This window comes from Myotis lucifugus, unplaced genomic scaffold, assembly GCF_000147115.1.
Source record: "Myotis lucifugus unplaced genomic scaffold, Myoluc2.0 scaffold_198, whole genome shotgun sequence".
Lineage (NCBI taxonomy): Eukaryota > Metazoa > Chordata > Mammalia > Chiroptera > Vespertilionidae > Myotis > Myotis lucifugus.
In genome coordinates, this window is record NW_005871246.1 from 1,130,527 (window position 1) to 1,145,257 (window position 14,731).

The 14,731-nt window shown below is 41.2% G+C and overlaps 1 protein-coding gene across 19 annotated transcripts in view; it reads left to right on the forward strand.

The window, feature by feature from the left end:
- The window catches only part of BANP (BTG3 associated nuclear protein), a 140,948-nt gene that overhangs the window by 47,692 nt on the left and 78,525 nt on the right, over positions 1 to 14,731 (forward strand). For 17 of the 19 annotated variants that reach the window (XM_006097337.3, XM_023761090.1, XM_023761084.1 and 14 more), the window contains 2 exons: positions 6,823 to 6,939; positions 8,701 to 8,876. In XM_006097337.3, the coding sequence (XP_006097399.1) occupies positions 6,823 to 6,939; positions 8,701 to 8,876 (293 nt within the window). The remainder of the gene's footprint in view (positions 1 to 6,822; positions 6,940 to 8,700; positions 8,877 to 14,731) is intronic. The other 2 variants (XM_023761091.1, XM_023761092.1) reach the window with 1 other exon arrangement.

A 14,731-nucleotide genomic window follows, 5' to 3' on the forward strand; every position in this document is an offset into this window, starting at 1 on the left:
TTCTTTTTTATTTATTTACTAAGATGTATTCCTTTTTTTTATTTTTTTTTTTTTTTTTTCTTTTTATTAATTCAGTTCTAGTTGGGGCATTACGTGTGGAAAGGATTATAATAATAAATAGAAAAAAATATAATTCATATTGTTTATACTTCTCTACCCATTTATTGATTATATATTTTTCCAATTTCATTGTATTATTCAAACTGGCTGTAAGTTTTGCTGAGCATCGTGTAGCCTGGCGCGGACCTAAAAAGTGGCACCCGTGCTTAGGTCTTTGATGTGATTCTTTTTTCTATTCGAAAGTAAAAGAAATTTACAACATAATTATTGGTTGATTACATACCCTACCCCCCTTTTGTCTTTGTTTAGTAAGAATAATGGAATTCAGTTTGATTGAGAGGTTTAAAATAAGAACAGGCGCGGAAGTTACTGAGGGGACTTCATCCTCGGAATATGATGTTGGGAGGAGCTGAAATAGGACTCAGATATATTTTGGAATCATGATGATTGTAAATCAGGGCCTGAAGGTGGGTTGTGAAGAACCCCCCCCCCCCCCGCCGCTGTTGCTGGCTGCTGTCTGTGGGCCAATTGGCGGGGTGATTGGGTCCCCACTTGCACCCACCTTGGCCTGGCACCGCCTGCTCACCTGCTCCACCATCCCACCATGGTCCTGCTCTCATCGGGACCCATAGGGGCTGGCAGCACCTCCACTGCCGCCCACTGCCAGCGCCACGTTGCCAATGCCCACCATGTTCCACACCACCCCCTGGTGGTCAGTGCACATCATAGGCAGTCAAACTCCCGGTCTCTGGGTTGAATGACGGCCTGAGGGGATAATTTGCATATTAGGGTTTTATTTTATAGGATGTTTTTTTTTTTTTATTTCAGAGAGGAAGGGAGAGGGAGAGAGATAGAAACATCAATGATGAGAAAGAATCATTGATTGGCTGCCTTGTGCAGGTCCCTGACTGAGGATTGAGCCCACAACCTGGGCATGTGCCCTGACCGGAATCGAACCATGACCTCCTGGTTCATAGGTTAATGCTCAACCTCTGAGCCACACTGGTCAGGCTTGATTAAGGAGCTTAAATAACAAACATACAGTTATAGGTAAAAGTATAGATAATGGTTTAAGATTGCAAAAGAATGAATTAAACACAAAGTTTTTTTAAAAACAAAGTAATCAAGAAATAGATAAATTGATCAGTGGAACAGAATAGAGAGCCTAGAAATAAACCCACACAAATATGCCCAACTAGTTTTTGACAAAGGTGCAAAAGAGCTCAATGGAGGAAGAACAGGCTTTTAACAAATGGTACTGGAACAGTTGGGCATCCACAGGCAAAATAAAAGAAATGAACATCGATGTCAACCTCACAGCTTGAACAAAAATTAATTTAAAATGGATTACAGATTTAAATGTCAACTGGAAAACTTTTAGAGGAAAACACAGGAGAAAATCCTTGGGTGTTAGGCAGACTTCTTAGACTTGACACCAAGAGCATAAAGAGATAAATTTGACTTGATCAAAATAAGAAACGTATGCTCTGTGAAAGACCTGCCAGGAGGATGAAGAGACAAGCTACAGCCGAGGATAAAATATTTGCAGACCATTTATTTGACAGAGATCTGGTTTCTAGAATATAGAACTCTCAAAACTCATCAGTGAAGAAACAATCCAATTAGAAAGTGGGTAAAAAATAAAACAGATATTTGACCAAAGAGGAAATACAGGAGGGCAGATAAGCATGTGATTATTTAGATGTTCAGTATCAATAGTCACCAAGGAAATGCAAATTAAAACCACAATGAGATATCACTCCACACCTATCAAAATGGCTTAAATAAAAAATAGTGACACCACCAAGTGTGACCAGGATGTGGAGAAACTGGATCTCTCCTCCGTTGCTGGTGGGAATGTAGAATGGTGCAGCCACTCTGGCGTAAAGTTTGGCTGTATTTTATAAAGCTAAATACATACTTGCCATATGGCCCAGTAATCACATTCTTAGGCATTTGTCCCAGAGAAATGAAAATTTATGACCACACTAAAACCTCTGCATGAATGTCAGGGCAGCTTTATTTGTAATAACCAAAACCTGCAGACACCCCCAATACCCTTCTGCAGATGAAAGGTTAAACAAACTGTTCCACCTGTAGACAAACACCCATTCCATGGAAAGCTGTGCAGCACCAACACCGAATGAACTGTTGATACTCGCTGCCACTGGATGACCTTGGGGGCACTGTGCTGAGTGCAAAAAGCCAGTCTCTAAAGGTCATGTGCTGTATGATTCCATGTCCATCACTTTCCCAAAATGTCGGAACTATCCATTAAAACAGGTTAGCCCTAACTGGTTTGGCTCAGTGGATAGAGCGTCAGCCTGCGGACTGAAGGGTCCCAGGTTCAATTCCGGTCAAGGGCATGTACCTTGGTTGCGGGCACATCCCCAGTAGGGGGTGTTCAGGAGGCAGCTGATTGATGTTTCTCTCTCATCGATGTTTCTAACTCTCTATTCCTCTCCCTTCCTCTCTATAAAAATCAATAAAATATATATTAAAACAAACAAACAGGTTAGTGGTTGCCAGGGGATAGGGTGGGATGGGAGGGTGGGTGTGTCTAAAGGGGCAGCACTAGGCCTCTCCTTGGTGGCGATGGAGCAGTACGTGGATCTGCACATGATATCAGCTGCATCGAACTACATGTGACATGTTACTGCATGCAGAAACTGGTGAAATCTGAATGAAGCCTGTAGTCTCACTAGCAGTATTGTTCCATTCACTTTCCTAGTTTTGATACTGTACTACAGGTTATATAGGACGTCACCACTGGGGACACAGGACTTGGTATACTTTCTTTATAACTTCCTGTGGGTCTATAATTATTTCAAAACGTGTCAGGGTTCAACCAGAGAAGCAGAAACAGTAGGAGATATGAGAGAGTCAGAGTCAGAGTCAGAGTCAGAGTGAGAGAGAGAGAGAGAGAGAGAGAGAGAGGGAGAGGGAGAGAGAGAGAAATACAGCACTCCCATGAGGAATTTATCACAAGGGATTGACTTATACATTCATTGTGGGGGCAACTGAAGGCTGTAGGGCAGGTTGACAGAAAGGGCACATCATGGTCAGCTGGCAGGAGCTGTTTGGAGTCTCCAAGACCAGGGAAGAGTTTCATCTGATCAGGCCAGGCCCATCCAACATTATGGTAAACTCTCAGTTATTCAGACCTCAATTTAATTGGATTTAACAGAAAAAATTCCCAATCTGTATGTTATATGTAAAAATTAACACCCTCTTAATTTTAAAATGCTTTTAACCATGATTTGCTTATAATTAAATTAATAGGTTATTTTTGTTGTTGTTATTCACTGTTATTTTAAACAAATTTTAGCAAATGGGCCATATGTTGGAAAAAACACTGCCACTGGATTTCACCAGCATAAATAAATACTACATACCTACAAGTATAGCCTACATATTTAAGTCCAAGAGACTGCTTGTAAACAATGTTCCATAAATGATTAGCATGTGATCACACTGCATTGTGGGCGGTAGTTGGTTCTGTTATAACTTGGCATGACTTTCTGCAGCAGTTTTAACATGTGCTGGCCAATGTTCCCACCTGCGCTGAGCCACACCCCAGCCGTGTGCATTTGTTTACTCACGGTGACTGGTGAATGCATGTATTTACTAGGCCTATTCAGTATAAATTTAAAGTTACTGTAATATATATAGACAACTTCTATGAAATTAAGCTTTTCATACATACTTAATTTTAATTACACGAACATGTCTACATAAGTAAAAACGGGTAAGCTAGCTAATTTGTCCGTTTTTTAACAAATATTCGAAAAACCTACTTTATTATATAATGGATTTTGGCTTTAAGGGCTATCCCCTCATCCAAATTAATCGGTTATCTCCAGGTTTTACTGTATCTTTCTTTGGGTTAACTTCAACCAATTAGGACTTTAATCACATCTGCAAAATTCCTTTCAAGCAGCACCCAGATTAGTGTCTGATTGATTGACTGGGACTGTAGTTCAGCCTAGTCAAGAAACTTAATAGTGTGACAATTTTTCAGTATCTACCCTTAGATAACTATTTCATTCTTCTTAATGTGATATGGATGTTTCATAATTTTTGAAAAATGAAATATTCTTTGGTACATTTTGAGGTTGACATAAGTTACATTAGTTAAGAGTTGGTAATTTCTGGCATATTGTAATACTGATATTTAAAAACAAAACTGATTCATTGCTCTTTAAATACTTTAATCTAAAACCATCATCCATTAAAAAAATCCTATGAATAGGCTTTTGACAGCCAAATTTTACCTTGTTTCTTTGCTTTTTGAACTTTCATTCCCATTTCTTTTCCAAAGTTTTGTCCTATCTGACAGGCTGTCACACTCCTCAGTAACAGAAATATGGACAGAAATTGAAGCTAAATATTTATTTCCTGTAACTGTAAGGCCCCAGGGTTAAAGACATTTATTAAAATTATTAGTACACAGGTGAACAAAACAACATAAATATGTTACTTTTGTTTATAATGAATTCTTAATAACCCAATATTGTGAATGTATCCTTGTGATGGTGAGGATTTAGTTTTAGTTAATTCCTGAATCCATGACTTACTGCTTAAAATGAGACAGGGTTCATTCAGCATTACTTTTATTTCTCTTTTTAGTTTTTATAGTTTTAAGTTCTGAGAAATGTTGTTCCCATAAATAAATCTGTGGGAGAGGAAAGAGTTCCTCAGGTCTTCAAGTTACATGCCAAAAATCGTTGTGGTCTATCATCAAAAATTATTTTTGATGATCTGTGAGCTGGATATTTTAACTAGGTCTTGATACTTTTGTTGAAAGCAAAGAGCTATGGAACAATAGCTCACCGCAGGGTTTTCCAGTCGGTCATTGGAGGTGTTGCCACGTTTCAGACTGGCCCTGTGTTTGTACCTCAGGTGTTCATTTCCTAGATGGACAGTGCACCCGAGTATAATTAGAGTAAATATAATTAGAATAAGAAGTAATTTTTTAAAAAAGTAAAACAAACAAATTGACCAGAGATGCTTTCTCAAGGAGAATAATTTTTAGGAAATAGTACTTTCTGGAAGGCAAGGATCTTGCAGTTGAGATGCTGGGAACTGGCCCACACCAAGGAACCTCCTGAAAGTCTTCAAGTGCCTCCCGGTTACGTTTATTCCAGCTTGAAGCTGGTTGCCTCAGAACATTGTTTCCTTGATCTTAAGAGTCTTTAGGGGGAAAAGGTATATTTAGTTAAAACAACTTTGCCGATGATGGGCATAAATGAATTTTAATCAATGTGGAACCTCTCCCCATTATGGAACTTGTCTACTTAGTAGAACTTATTTAGTTGCTCATGCAATGAGAGAGAACAGGAATGAGTGTGTGAGGGGGGCCCTGGGGGATGCTAGTGTTCCGTGGAATACTCTTTGGGAAATATCAAATGTATGCAAACCTTTTTGTCTGTACAGTGGTCAGCAAACTGCGGCTCGAGGGCCACATGCTGCTCTTTGGCCCCTTGAGTGTGGCTCTTCCTAAGCCTTAGGAGTACCCTAATTAAGTTAATAACAATGTACCTACCTATATAGTTTAAGTTTAAAGAATTTGGCTCTCAAAAGAAATTTCAATCATTGTACTGTTGATATTTGGCTCTGTTGACTAATGAGTTTGCCGACCACTGGTATAGGAGAAGCGTGAATTCGTCAGCCTGTACATGGCCAAGTCAAAGGTCACCCAGGTTACTTGCAACATCCTCAGGGTTTGGTGGTGACTAGCTGTCACCAAAGAACAAGTAGAATAATAATAAAAAACAACACACCTTTGAGTGACGTGCTGTGGATCATGCTCTTTTTTTGAAGCGGAATCTTTTGTGCCCTGATTTGGGGAGAGGACTGAACAGCCCTGTAGCCGTGACGGTAGGCTAGGTTTTCACGTGTGCTGTTGGCTACATGGATCTTATGTAAAGGCACTGCTTTCCGAGTTGTGTTTTGGAGAATGAGGTCTAAGAATGACATGCTTTTCAAGTAATACTGCCGTGTGTTTCAAGTGCTCATTGTGGCACTCTGACCCCTACAATGGGAGAAGACTCTAAAATTTCCTGGGGCCATAACTTCCGAGGGCTAGAAGATTAATGACTGAAGTCTCAATGAGTGTGCCCTTTGAGATAGGCTCTTGGCTACTGGTGAACACACAGTGCTGCGTCTACGAAGATGCCCAGTGAGGGCTCAGTTCTTTCCTGTGATAATTTTCCTTGAAAACAAAACCCTGAGGTCCTTTGGTCCTGGCTCCTGCATTCTCCCAGTGGAACCTAGAGGTGGTTAATGCCGTTGGTCCTTTCTTCCCAGAGCAGCACTAACATTTTGGGATGGTATTAATAAGTGTAGCATTTATAACTGTCATGTAGGAATCCATTGGGATGGAATGAGTAAAAGTATTAAGTATGTTTTTCAGGAAACATGATACTTTAGAAACCTTGTTAATTGTGCATAATTTGTGACATCTCAATCTATTCTGTATAAAGGTTTAAATAGCCCTTTCCTGTATTACCCCATGTGCAAACTGAGAATACCAACAATGAGGAAGGTTACACTCTCTATATAAAAAATTCCCATCTTCAATTTATTCTTTGCCCAGTGTAAATTGTTTATTACTTTAAATGTGGTTTCTGCTTGGGGCCACCTCCCTTCCTTAGTGCCCATCATTGGGAGCTGACTGTATTGAATTACTCTTATGCACTCTTACAATGAATGTTGTTGTTTTAAGGTCTTCTTTTTCTTTGTGATTCTTTTGTTCCCTAGCGTCGTCCCCCAGACTACAGTAATACTCAACAGTGATCGGCAGAACGCCATTGTAGCCAAGATGGACGACCCCTTGAGCAACAGGGCACCGGATTCCCTGGAAAATATCATTAGCAAGTCAGTAGCCACAACACCATCTCCACCTTTCACTGCCACTGCCACTGCCACTGTGATGAGTCCCCTTGAGGACAAATCAGCATTTTGAACTGGGCACAGTTGGGCATTTCTGTCCTCACATGGGTTGAGCCCAAAAGGCACTGTCCACACTTCCTTGTGGTGTGGGGGGGCTGTGCCATGCTTCGGACCAAGGTCCCATCAGATGAGCTGGATAAGAGCAAGAGGTTAAAAAGGACAGACAGCATTTGGGCGTTTGGGACTGTTGTGTTCAGTGTAGTGTGTGGTGGTATCGAGACATGATGCTGTGTTTTCACAATAGTCAGTCAAGCCCTTATCCTCTTACCTGCTCATGGCTTACTCACATCAGTCTGTCTGTCCAGTAGCATGTCAAGTCAACAGATATTCTCATGTAAATTTGCTACGTGAAAATTTGCTAAGTGGTGGAGATATTTTGAGGTAATGGCTTTTTTTCTCAACCTTTTTCTTTTGAGACATTTTAAACGTAACCTTTTTCGGAGATGGGAGTGTATAAAAGGCATTCTCACCACCCTTATGTGATGATGAAGTGAGTTCCAGGTGGCCTTGTCTAGTGGTCAGGGCTCAGCTTTTCCTGATAACATTCCTCCAAGAGGGCTCTTTGCTTTTTGTTTCTTACCCGTGTCTTCACAACGTTCTGTTTTGCCTGTTCTCTCAGTCTCCTCTGCAGATTGTTCCTCCTCCATCAGCTGTGTCCAATTTTCTTTGTTGTCATAGCCTGGGTGTCTGAGGGCCTGTGTGCTGGGGTGCAGGAGGACAAGGTGAAGTCTGGGTGTCTAGGTGCTCAGAGGTGGAGGAGGTCTGGCCGGTGGAGAAGAGACAGGGGCAGGTGTGCCTCTTGATGGCTCTGGTGAAGGTCAGCTCTCCGATTCCGAGCCTTTAGGAGCCAAGTCAGCCTGGACAAGCCTCTGTGGAATCAAGAAAGTATACCTCCCTTCTCTGGGTAGAGCTAGGATTTGAAACATGTTTTAATGTGTAAACAGGGAAATTGTGCTTCTCTTTCCTTCTCAGTGCTTAGCAGTCCACGTTGAAGGGCTGTTGAAAGGGTCTTTAAAAAGGCAAGTAGCATGTCTCCAGATATTTTTTATTTTTTGAGTACTTTTCGAGCTGGGCTGTGTCCTGTTTTTCTGACAATATCTCATTGCTTCGTATAGGACCCCTGATGGTGGTGAGAATATTTCATCGGAGATACTTGACTGGCTTTTTAAATCTACTCCAGTGGTTTTTGTCAGTGGAAATCATTGGGAGTGATAACTGCATTTTCAAAGGCTGAGTCATTTCTAGAATGTCTAACAGTATGGAGTGGATTAGATCAATGGAAGTCTCTAGCCATACTTCCTCCTAATTTACTAGTAGTTTTTCCTTTGACATTGCTTAAAAGTTACTTTATGTGAATGTCAATATTTTATAGGAATACCTCTGTGATCCAAAAACAGCAGTTAGGCCTTGAGTCACAGAAAGCTGTGATTTTACTTCATGATATAAACACTTTTTAAAATTTTTAAAATGCTACATAGTTTCTTCCAACCTCAAACTATTTACTGGTATCAAATTGCTATTAATCTTGGTAGAGGAGGTACATGGGAAGACTTGTGCCCACTGCTCCGTGTGAAGTTAGCCTCGGACAAGGGAAGGAAAGAGGAACACACAGCGACTCATTGCTAGTCTCTGCCTGTCGGTGGTGCTGCTCTCACAACACTGGTGGTGTTTTTGTTTCCCGCTCAGCGCGGTTCCCGGGCGTCGGCAGAACACCATTGTGGTGAAGGTACCCGGGCAAGAAGACAGCCACAATGAGGATGGGGAGAGTGGGTCCGAGGCCAGTGACTCCGTTTCCACCTGTGGACAGTCGGGAAGTCAGAACATCGGAAACAACGTCACCCTCATCACCCTGAACTCAGAAGGTGCGCCCACAAAGCCTTCCTTTCCTTTGCCTGAATAGCATTAGGTATCCCCCACCCCCCTTTTAGAAAATTAATGTATGTTTATTGTTTTTGAAAAGTGATAAAATAGAAAAATGATGAAGGAAGTGTAAATAACCTGCTAAATTCCACGTCCAGAGAGATCTATAAATTTCCTGGGCATTTTCTGTATTAACATACACACTAATTTATGATTTTATAACTTGCTTTTTTCCTTTGCATAGTAGAAATCTTTCTACATTAATACAGACTTACATAATCATTTTCAGTCAGTTTCACTTATTTAAACAAGTTCTGGAGGCTTTCTAGTGATGGGACAGTTGTAATTTTTATAACTAGTGGTGTAACTAGTAGTTGGTTCACTGCCTTGGACAATAAGTCTATCCATGTCTCTCTGATGAGGGCCCAACATAGTCTCTCAGAGGTGTTGCACTTTCAAGTTGGGTCCATGCCACAAGCTGTGTCGTTTCTTCCAATGAGATTTAGAGGTTATGAGTCAGGACCGTTCTGTGGTATCATTCTATCAGGAGAAAACATTTTGTAATACATATGTTTCACTGACACTGTCCTTGGGAATGCTTCCCCCAGCAGTTTCAATATAACGAGAACTTGGACTGAGCAGTCAGTTGGCACAGTGGGTTGGGGAAGATGATACAGAGAGGGGTGGGTGGAGTCGTCTTTAAGTCACTGCTGTGTATGTGATGTTGGAGGAAGAGCTAATCCATTAATGTCTCTTGTATCAGATTTACTACTGACCTGTAGGGCGTCATCTGTTAAATATTTCTCTGAGATTTATGAATGCACTGAGAATCGGATTAGCCGTCTCTTGCCGTGTCCTCCCCTAAGACTAGAGCAGCTTGCTCAACTGGAATGTCAAGTTAGCTAGTTTATATTGGAGAAACATTATTAATATGCATAGTGCTAAAGGGCCATAGGCTTGTCTGTAGATTGAGTCATTTTAGTTCCTGATAAGAGCCCAGAGCTACAACAAGACAGATTGTTCTTATCTCCTGATAAAAATATTTAAGTGCCTAAAGTTTTAGAGAACCACAGGTATCAAAATGGTTACTTCTGAAGAATTCCAAATGGTTTGCATGAATTGACATTCTGTTTTATATCAAATTAGAGTTATTTTATTTATAGCAAAGATACTGTATCATTTTATCCCAGTGTTTTGCTCAGGCAATTTCATTGCTCATGGCATGAACTCCATTAGATTGAGAAAGAAGTGCTAACTGTTGAGAGCAGTGAACAGTAAACTTACTTCTTACTTCTTGCACCTGCCTTCTCTTGGAGGTTTTGGTCTTGGTGTACTTCTATTTTTGTTAAGTAGGGAAAGTGTTGGGTATAATCCTTTAAAGATTAAGCAAGCTAATTGAGTTAGGGAAACAAATGAGCAACACGGACCAAAAATGGGATCTGTTGATTAATGAAGGGATTTAGTTATATTCTTAATGAAGAGTTTAAATTCCTGCTGTTCATGCATTTGGTAGTTCTTAGAAAACTTGACTAATCCTGTGTATAAAACGTTAGGTACTTAATTTTAGTGAGAGGGTTGTACTTTAGGTATAATTTAATCAATATCAGAGATTGACCTCATGAATGTTCCAAAGCCCAGTCAGTAAGCTGACTTATATGACAAATATCTGTGATGTGCTCATTGGGAGTGGTGCAATGTTGTCTGGGAGAAGCATTTTGAATTGCTGTGTTCACAAAACATCAGCCATGCATACATAAAGAGGGAATTTAGCCAAAAACATTTCTTGATAATTTATTTTACATAAAACTTCTTTGCATATTTTTGTGTGTGATAACATTAAAACATTTTACTAGTGATCATAAATTGGCTGCCAAGAATAGGATTACAGACAAGTTCATGACCATAATGTAATCAAGAGAAACTAGTATGAGAATGTCGGTGGATGTGTGAGCATGAATGACCATGCAGTGAATGCCGCGCTTGTCCTAGATCAGAGAAGAGGGGCTGGAGGGTGATCTAGAACAGTGCTGGGAAAGTGACATCATTTCAGCATCTCATGTTGCATTTCAGAATCACAGCATGTGACACTGATTAGGGACTTTCTGTCTGTGCCCAGGGGTTCCCACTCCTTTATGCCAAGGGATGTCCTTCAGCACTTGTTTTAGTTATGGCCGAGCTCAGGACAACATCTGTGCTGAGCAGCCAGGAGTTCACAGGGAAAGAAGAAGCCCACCTGGTTCTATGCTGCTGTCCAGGCTTTGACCTCCAGGACTGGGGTGTCTGGGCCTGAGTAGGTGGCCTTGGCCCTCAGTCAGTGGTGTGGTCATGCTGTTTCTATGAAGTGTGCTCATAGCAACAGGAAAAGATTGGACTCTAGTTCCAAAGCCATTTGTTTTTTCTCTGTTCCTATATCATTATCCTATATGTAACTCAACCGTCTTGTGTTGCCAGTTTAAAACCCCCGAAGTATCAGTCTGTTTACAGCTTAAAGATGTCACATCACTCTCCAGTAAGTGTGCGTGTTTGGGCCACAGGTTTAAAGTTAACTGTCTAAAACCAGAAAAGGGCCATCAGTTTTTATGGGTTGTTTGGAGGAAATAGAGTGTTACTGAATGAGGTTCACAGTCAGAATGTAAACACCTTAATTTATAAGGGCTCAGAAATTGGTGCCAGATTCTAAGTACCATGTGATCCAGTGTTGGGAGGACTGGCCCAGCAAGACATACTTTGAAAAGGCTCATTTGGTTCATTCCCAGACCTATTCCTCCCAGCCTGCAGGTTCCCCTGGTCCTCACCCCTGGTACCTTATCTATCACTTTTAAAAGCCACAGCCCTCTTCCCGGACTTGTCCTTTCATTCCAGAGTTAATGATGTTTGCTTCAGCGATTGGTGTAGGAGAGGGATGTGGCGGAGGTGATATTGCATTGAAACATTTGAAGTGTGAATTGAGCATCTTAGAGGGTCAGAGGAGAGGTATATGAACACTGGGTTTCAGGAGCAGCTTAGGCATGGATTGAGCACTAGGGTTTTAAAAACTGGTGGGTGAACTTAAAGCTGGGAAAGGGCAGTACAGCAGTTGGCTTGAATGTAGATTTAATATTACTTTGGAAATAACTCTTAAATACCTCGCATTCCATGTATTAATGTTTGATCCAACATGTTTCCTAAAGTAGCCTCTGTGACTGACCAGCCCCACAGCCTCCAGAGACACGAAGGGCAGTGTGGTCCTACAGCTTTAGAGCCCGGTGCATCAGGGCAAAGGCCGAGAGGCCTCCTTCATAACCTTTTCTAATGGTTTCTTTTTAAATTTACAGAAGCACTTGTGTTTTCTATGCTGCATGACACATGACCACCAACATAGTGGGTCTAACAGCACTTTTTATTATCTCACAGCTCTGAGGAGGCAGAAGTCTTTGTTCACAAGGCCTAAGTCAGGGCATTGACCGTGCTGGGCCTGTATCTAGAGGTGCTGGGGAAGATCTGCTTCCAAGCTCAGTTAGGGTGTTGGCAGGATTGTGCTCTTATAGTTATACGACCAATGTCCCCATTTTCTTGTGAGCTGTTGGCCCAAGACTGTGCTCTGGCTCTTACCTCATGGCCCTTCATTTTACAATGGAGATTTCTCTCATGTTAAGTCCCCATGACCCTAACATCTCTGTCATCCCTTTCTGCCACCAGCAGAAAAAAATCTGCTTTTACTGGGCTCATCTGATTAGGTCAGGCCCACCTGAGACTCTCCTCCATCCTAAAGCTAACTACTCAGTGGCTTTTATGATACCTGTGGGATCCTTTGTGTCCCTCGACATAATCACAGACAGAGGTCATGGAGCCATCTCAGAATTCTGCCCATCCAGACCCTGCTCATGCTGGCTTTAGTTTTGGCCTTGTGGTGTGTGTAGTTGTCTGGTGTACTGGATTCCGAGTGTAGACAAGACTCTCCTAGAGCAGGCTTCTCCGTTTTCTTTTCTTTCTTTTTTTTTTTTTTTTAAAATATATTGTATTGATTTTTTACAGAGAGGAAGGGAGAGGGATAGAGAGTTAGAAACATCAATGAGAGAGAAACATCGATCAGCTGCCTCTTGCACACCCCCTACTGGGGATGTGCCCACAACCAAGGTACATGCCCTTGACCGGAATCGAACCTGGGACCCTTCAGTCCGCAGGCCGACGCTCTATCCACTGAGCCAAACCGGTTAGGGCTTCTCCGTTTTCTAATCCCTGACTCCTTTGGGAAACATGAGAGATCTGAACATTGGAGATGTTAGAAATAATGAAATATATCATGTGATCTGTGTCTTTTCAGATAGCACATGTCATCTTGCTGTACTAGATGTCCTGTCCCTTAACTCCCACCCTGACTCCCACTCAGTGACATTGACTGCTCTCCTGGAAGCCTTGGAATGAATAAGGCCCCACTCTCCCCACCCCTGTGCCTCATGGACATGGCGGAGACTCAGATCTTTTACAGAAATGTTTCAGAAAAGGTAGCAATCATAATTATGATTCTGATGAGATCATTGATAGTGAGGAAATATAAGAGAAGAATTGTGCAATAATTTAAACTGCACCCCACCATGGCCTGCAGAAGCACAGAGGATAGGCAAAGGGAAACTGGGGCAGGACATGAATCATGAGGTCAGGATACGCCAAGGCTGTAGTTTAGGTCTTCTTTTTCCGCTGTTCAAGTGGTTGTTAGCCATCAGGCCATCAGGGTGTCCAGTTACAGAGAACTCAGGGTGCCGACTACTTCAAGGATAGTTGAATAGTGTTTTCACTTTAAGAAATGTTTGAGCATTACTGATAAAATCTTTATAATAGAATTGTTGATCTAAAACATCCCACTAAAAAAAAACCAAAGCAAAATTAGCCCATACCAGAAAAGCATTTTAAAAAGAAAACAGTAGAATGTACCATTTCTAAATTGAAATCTCTATAATTTGTAGTTTGGGGAATGCCAATCTTAAAGATTTTTAAAGTTCTCAAATTTTCTTTCATGTAATTATAAAGTCCTGATTTCATAGAAAGGACAACCTGTTGGAAGGCCACCTGTCTTCTCAGTTGTCCTCTCTGCACGTAGCCATTCATGTGATTCAGGACACACCATGCCTTCCCATTCTCTTTTAATCCTGGCCCCTTCCCCATCATGAGTATTCCACTGATTTATGGTTGAGATGAAGATCTTTTTGAAGCATCTACATATGACATCATAGAAATTTAGCTAGCAGATGGCCAGAGTTGACATGAGAAAAGTGTAGCTTTATTTTTACATAAATAAAAATAGCCCCTAGGATCCTGGAATACCCCAACACATGATTCTTTATGGAACAGATAGTTGTAAGTGGTACAACAATAAAGTGTTTCATGAATTACACGCAGGATTCTTACTCTCCACCTCTGTGAGAGAAATTAATTATTTTCAGTTACAGTGAATCCATGTCCTGGCTCTGGAAACACTTGATGTATGTTTACAGTAATGCAGCCTGACAGGTTTCAGGACACTGGCCTGAGATTTCCTACTCAGCAAATTCTATGGGGTTTATTCTGTATTACCATCCATATTTGGAACTATCTTTTATTTTATGCAGTATGCTGCTTTTGAAATTCACAAACAGTTTGGGCAGGCCTTGACACAAGCCAGATGAAAATTACTTTGGGGTATAGATGGAAAATACAGCCTGACACCAGTTCATGACCATGAATCTGTTCTCTGAAGACTTTCCTGGAGATGGTGGGAACTGACCTTGAGGAACTAGATTGACATGAAGTTTGTCATGTTGTGGAATTGACACTGTTCTGGGTCTCTGAACCAACCTGAAGCCTTTAGTGAATCATAAAGTATTGACTTCTTTTGGTTTGT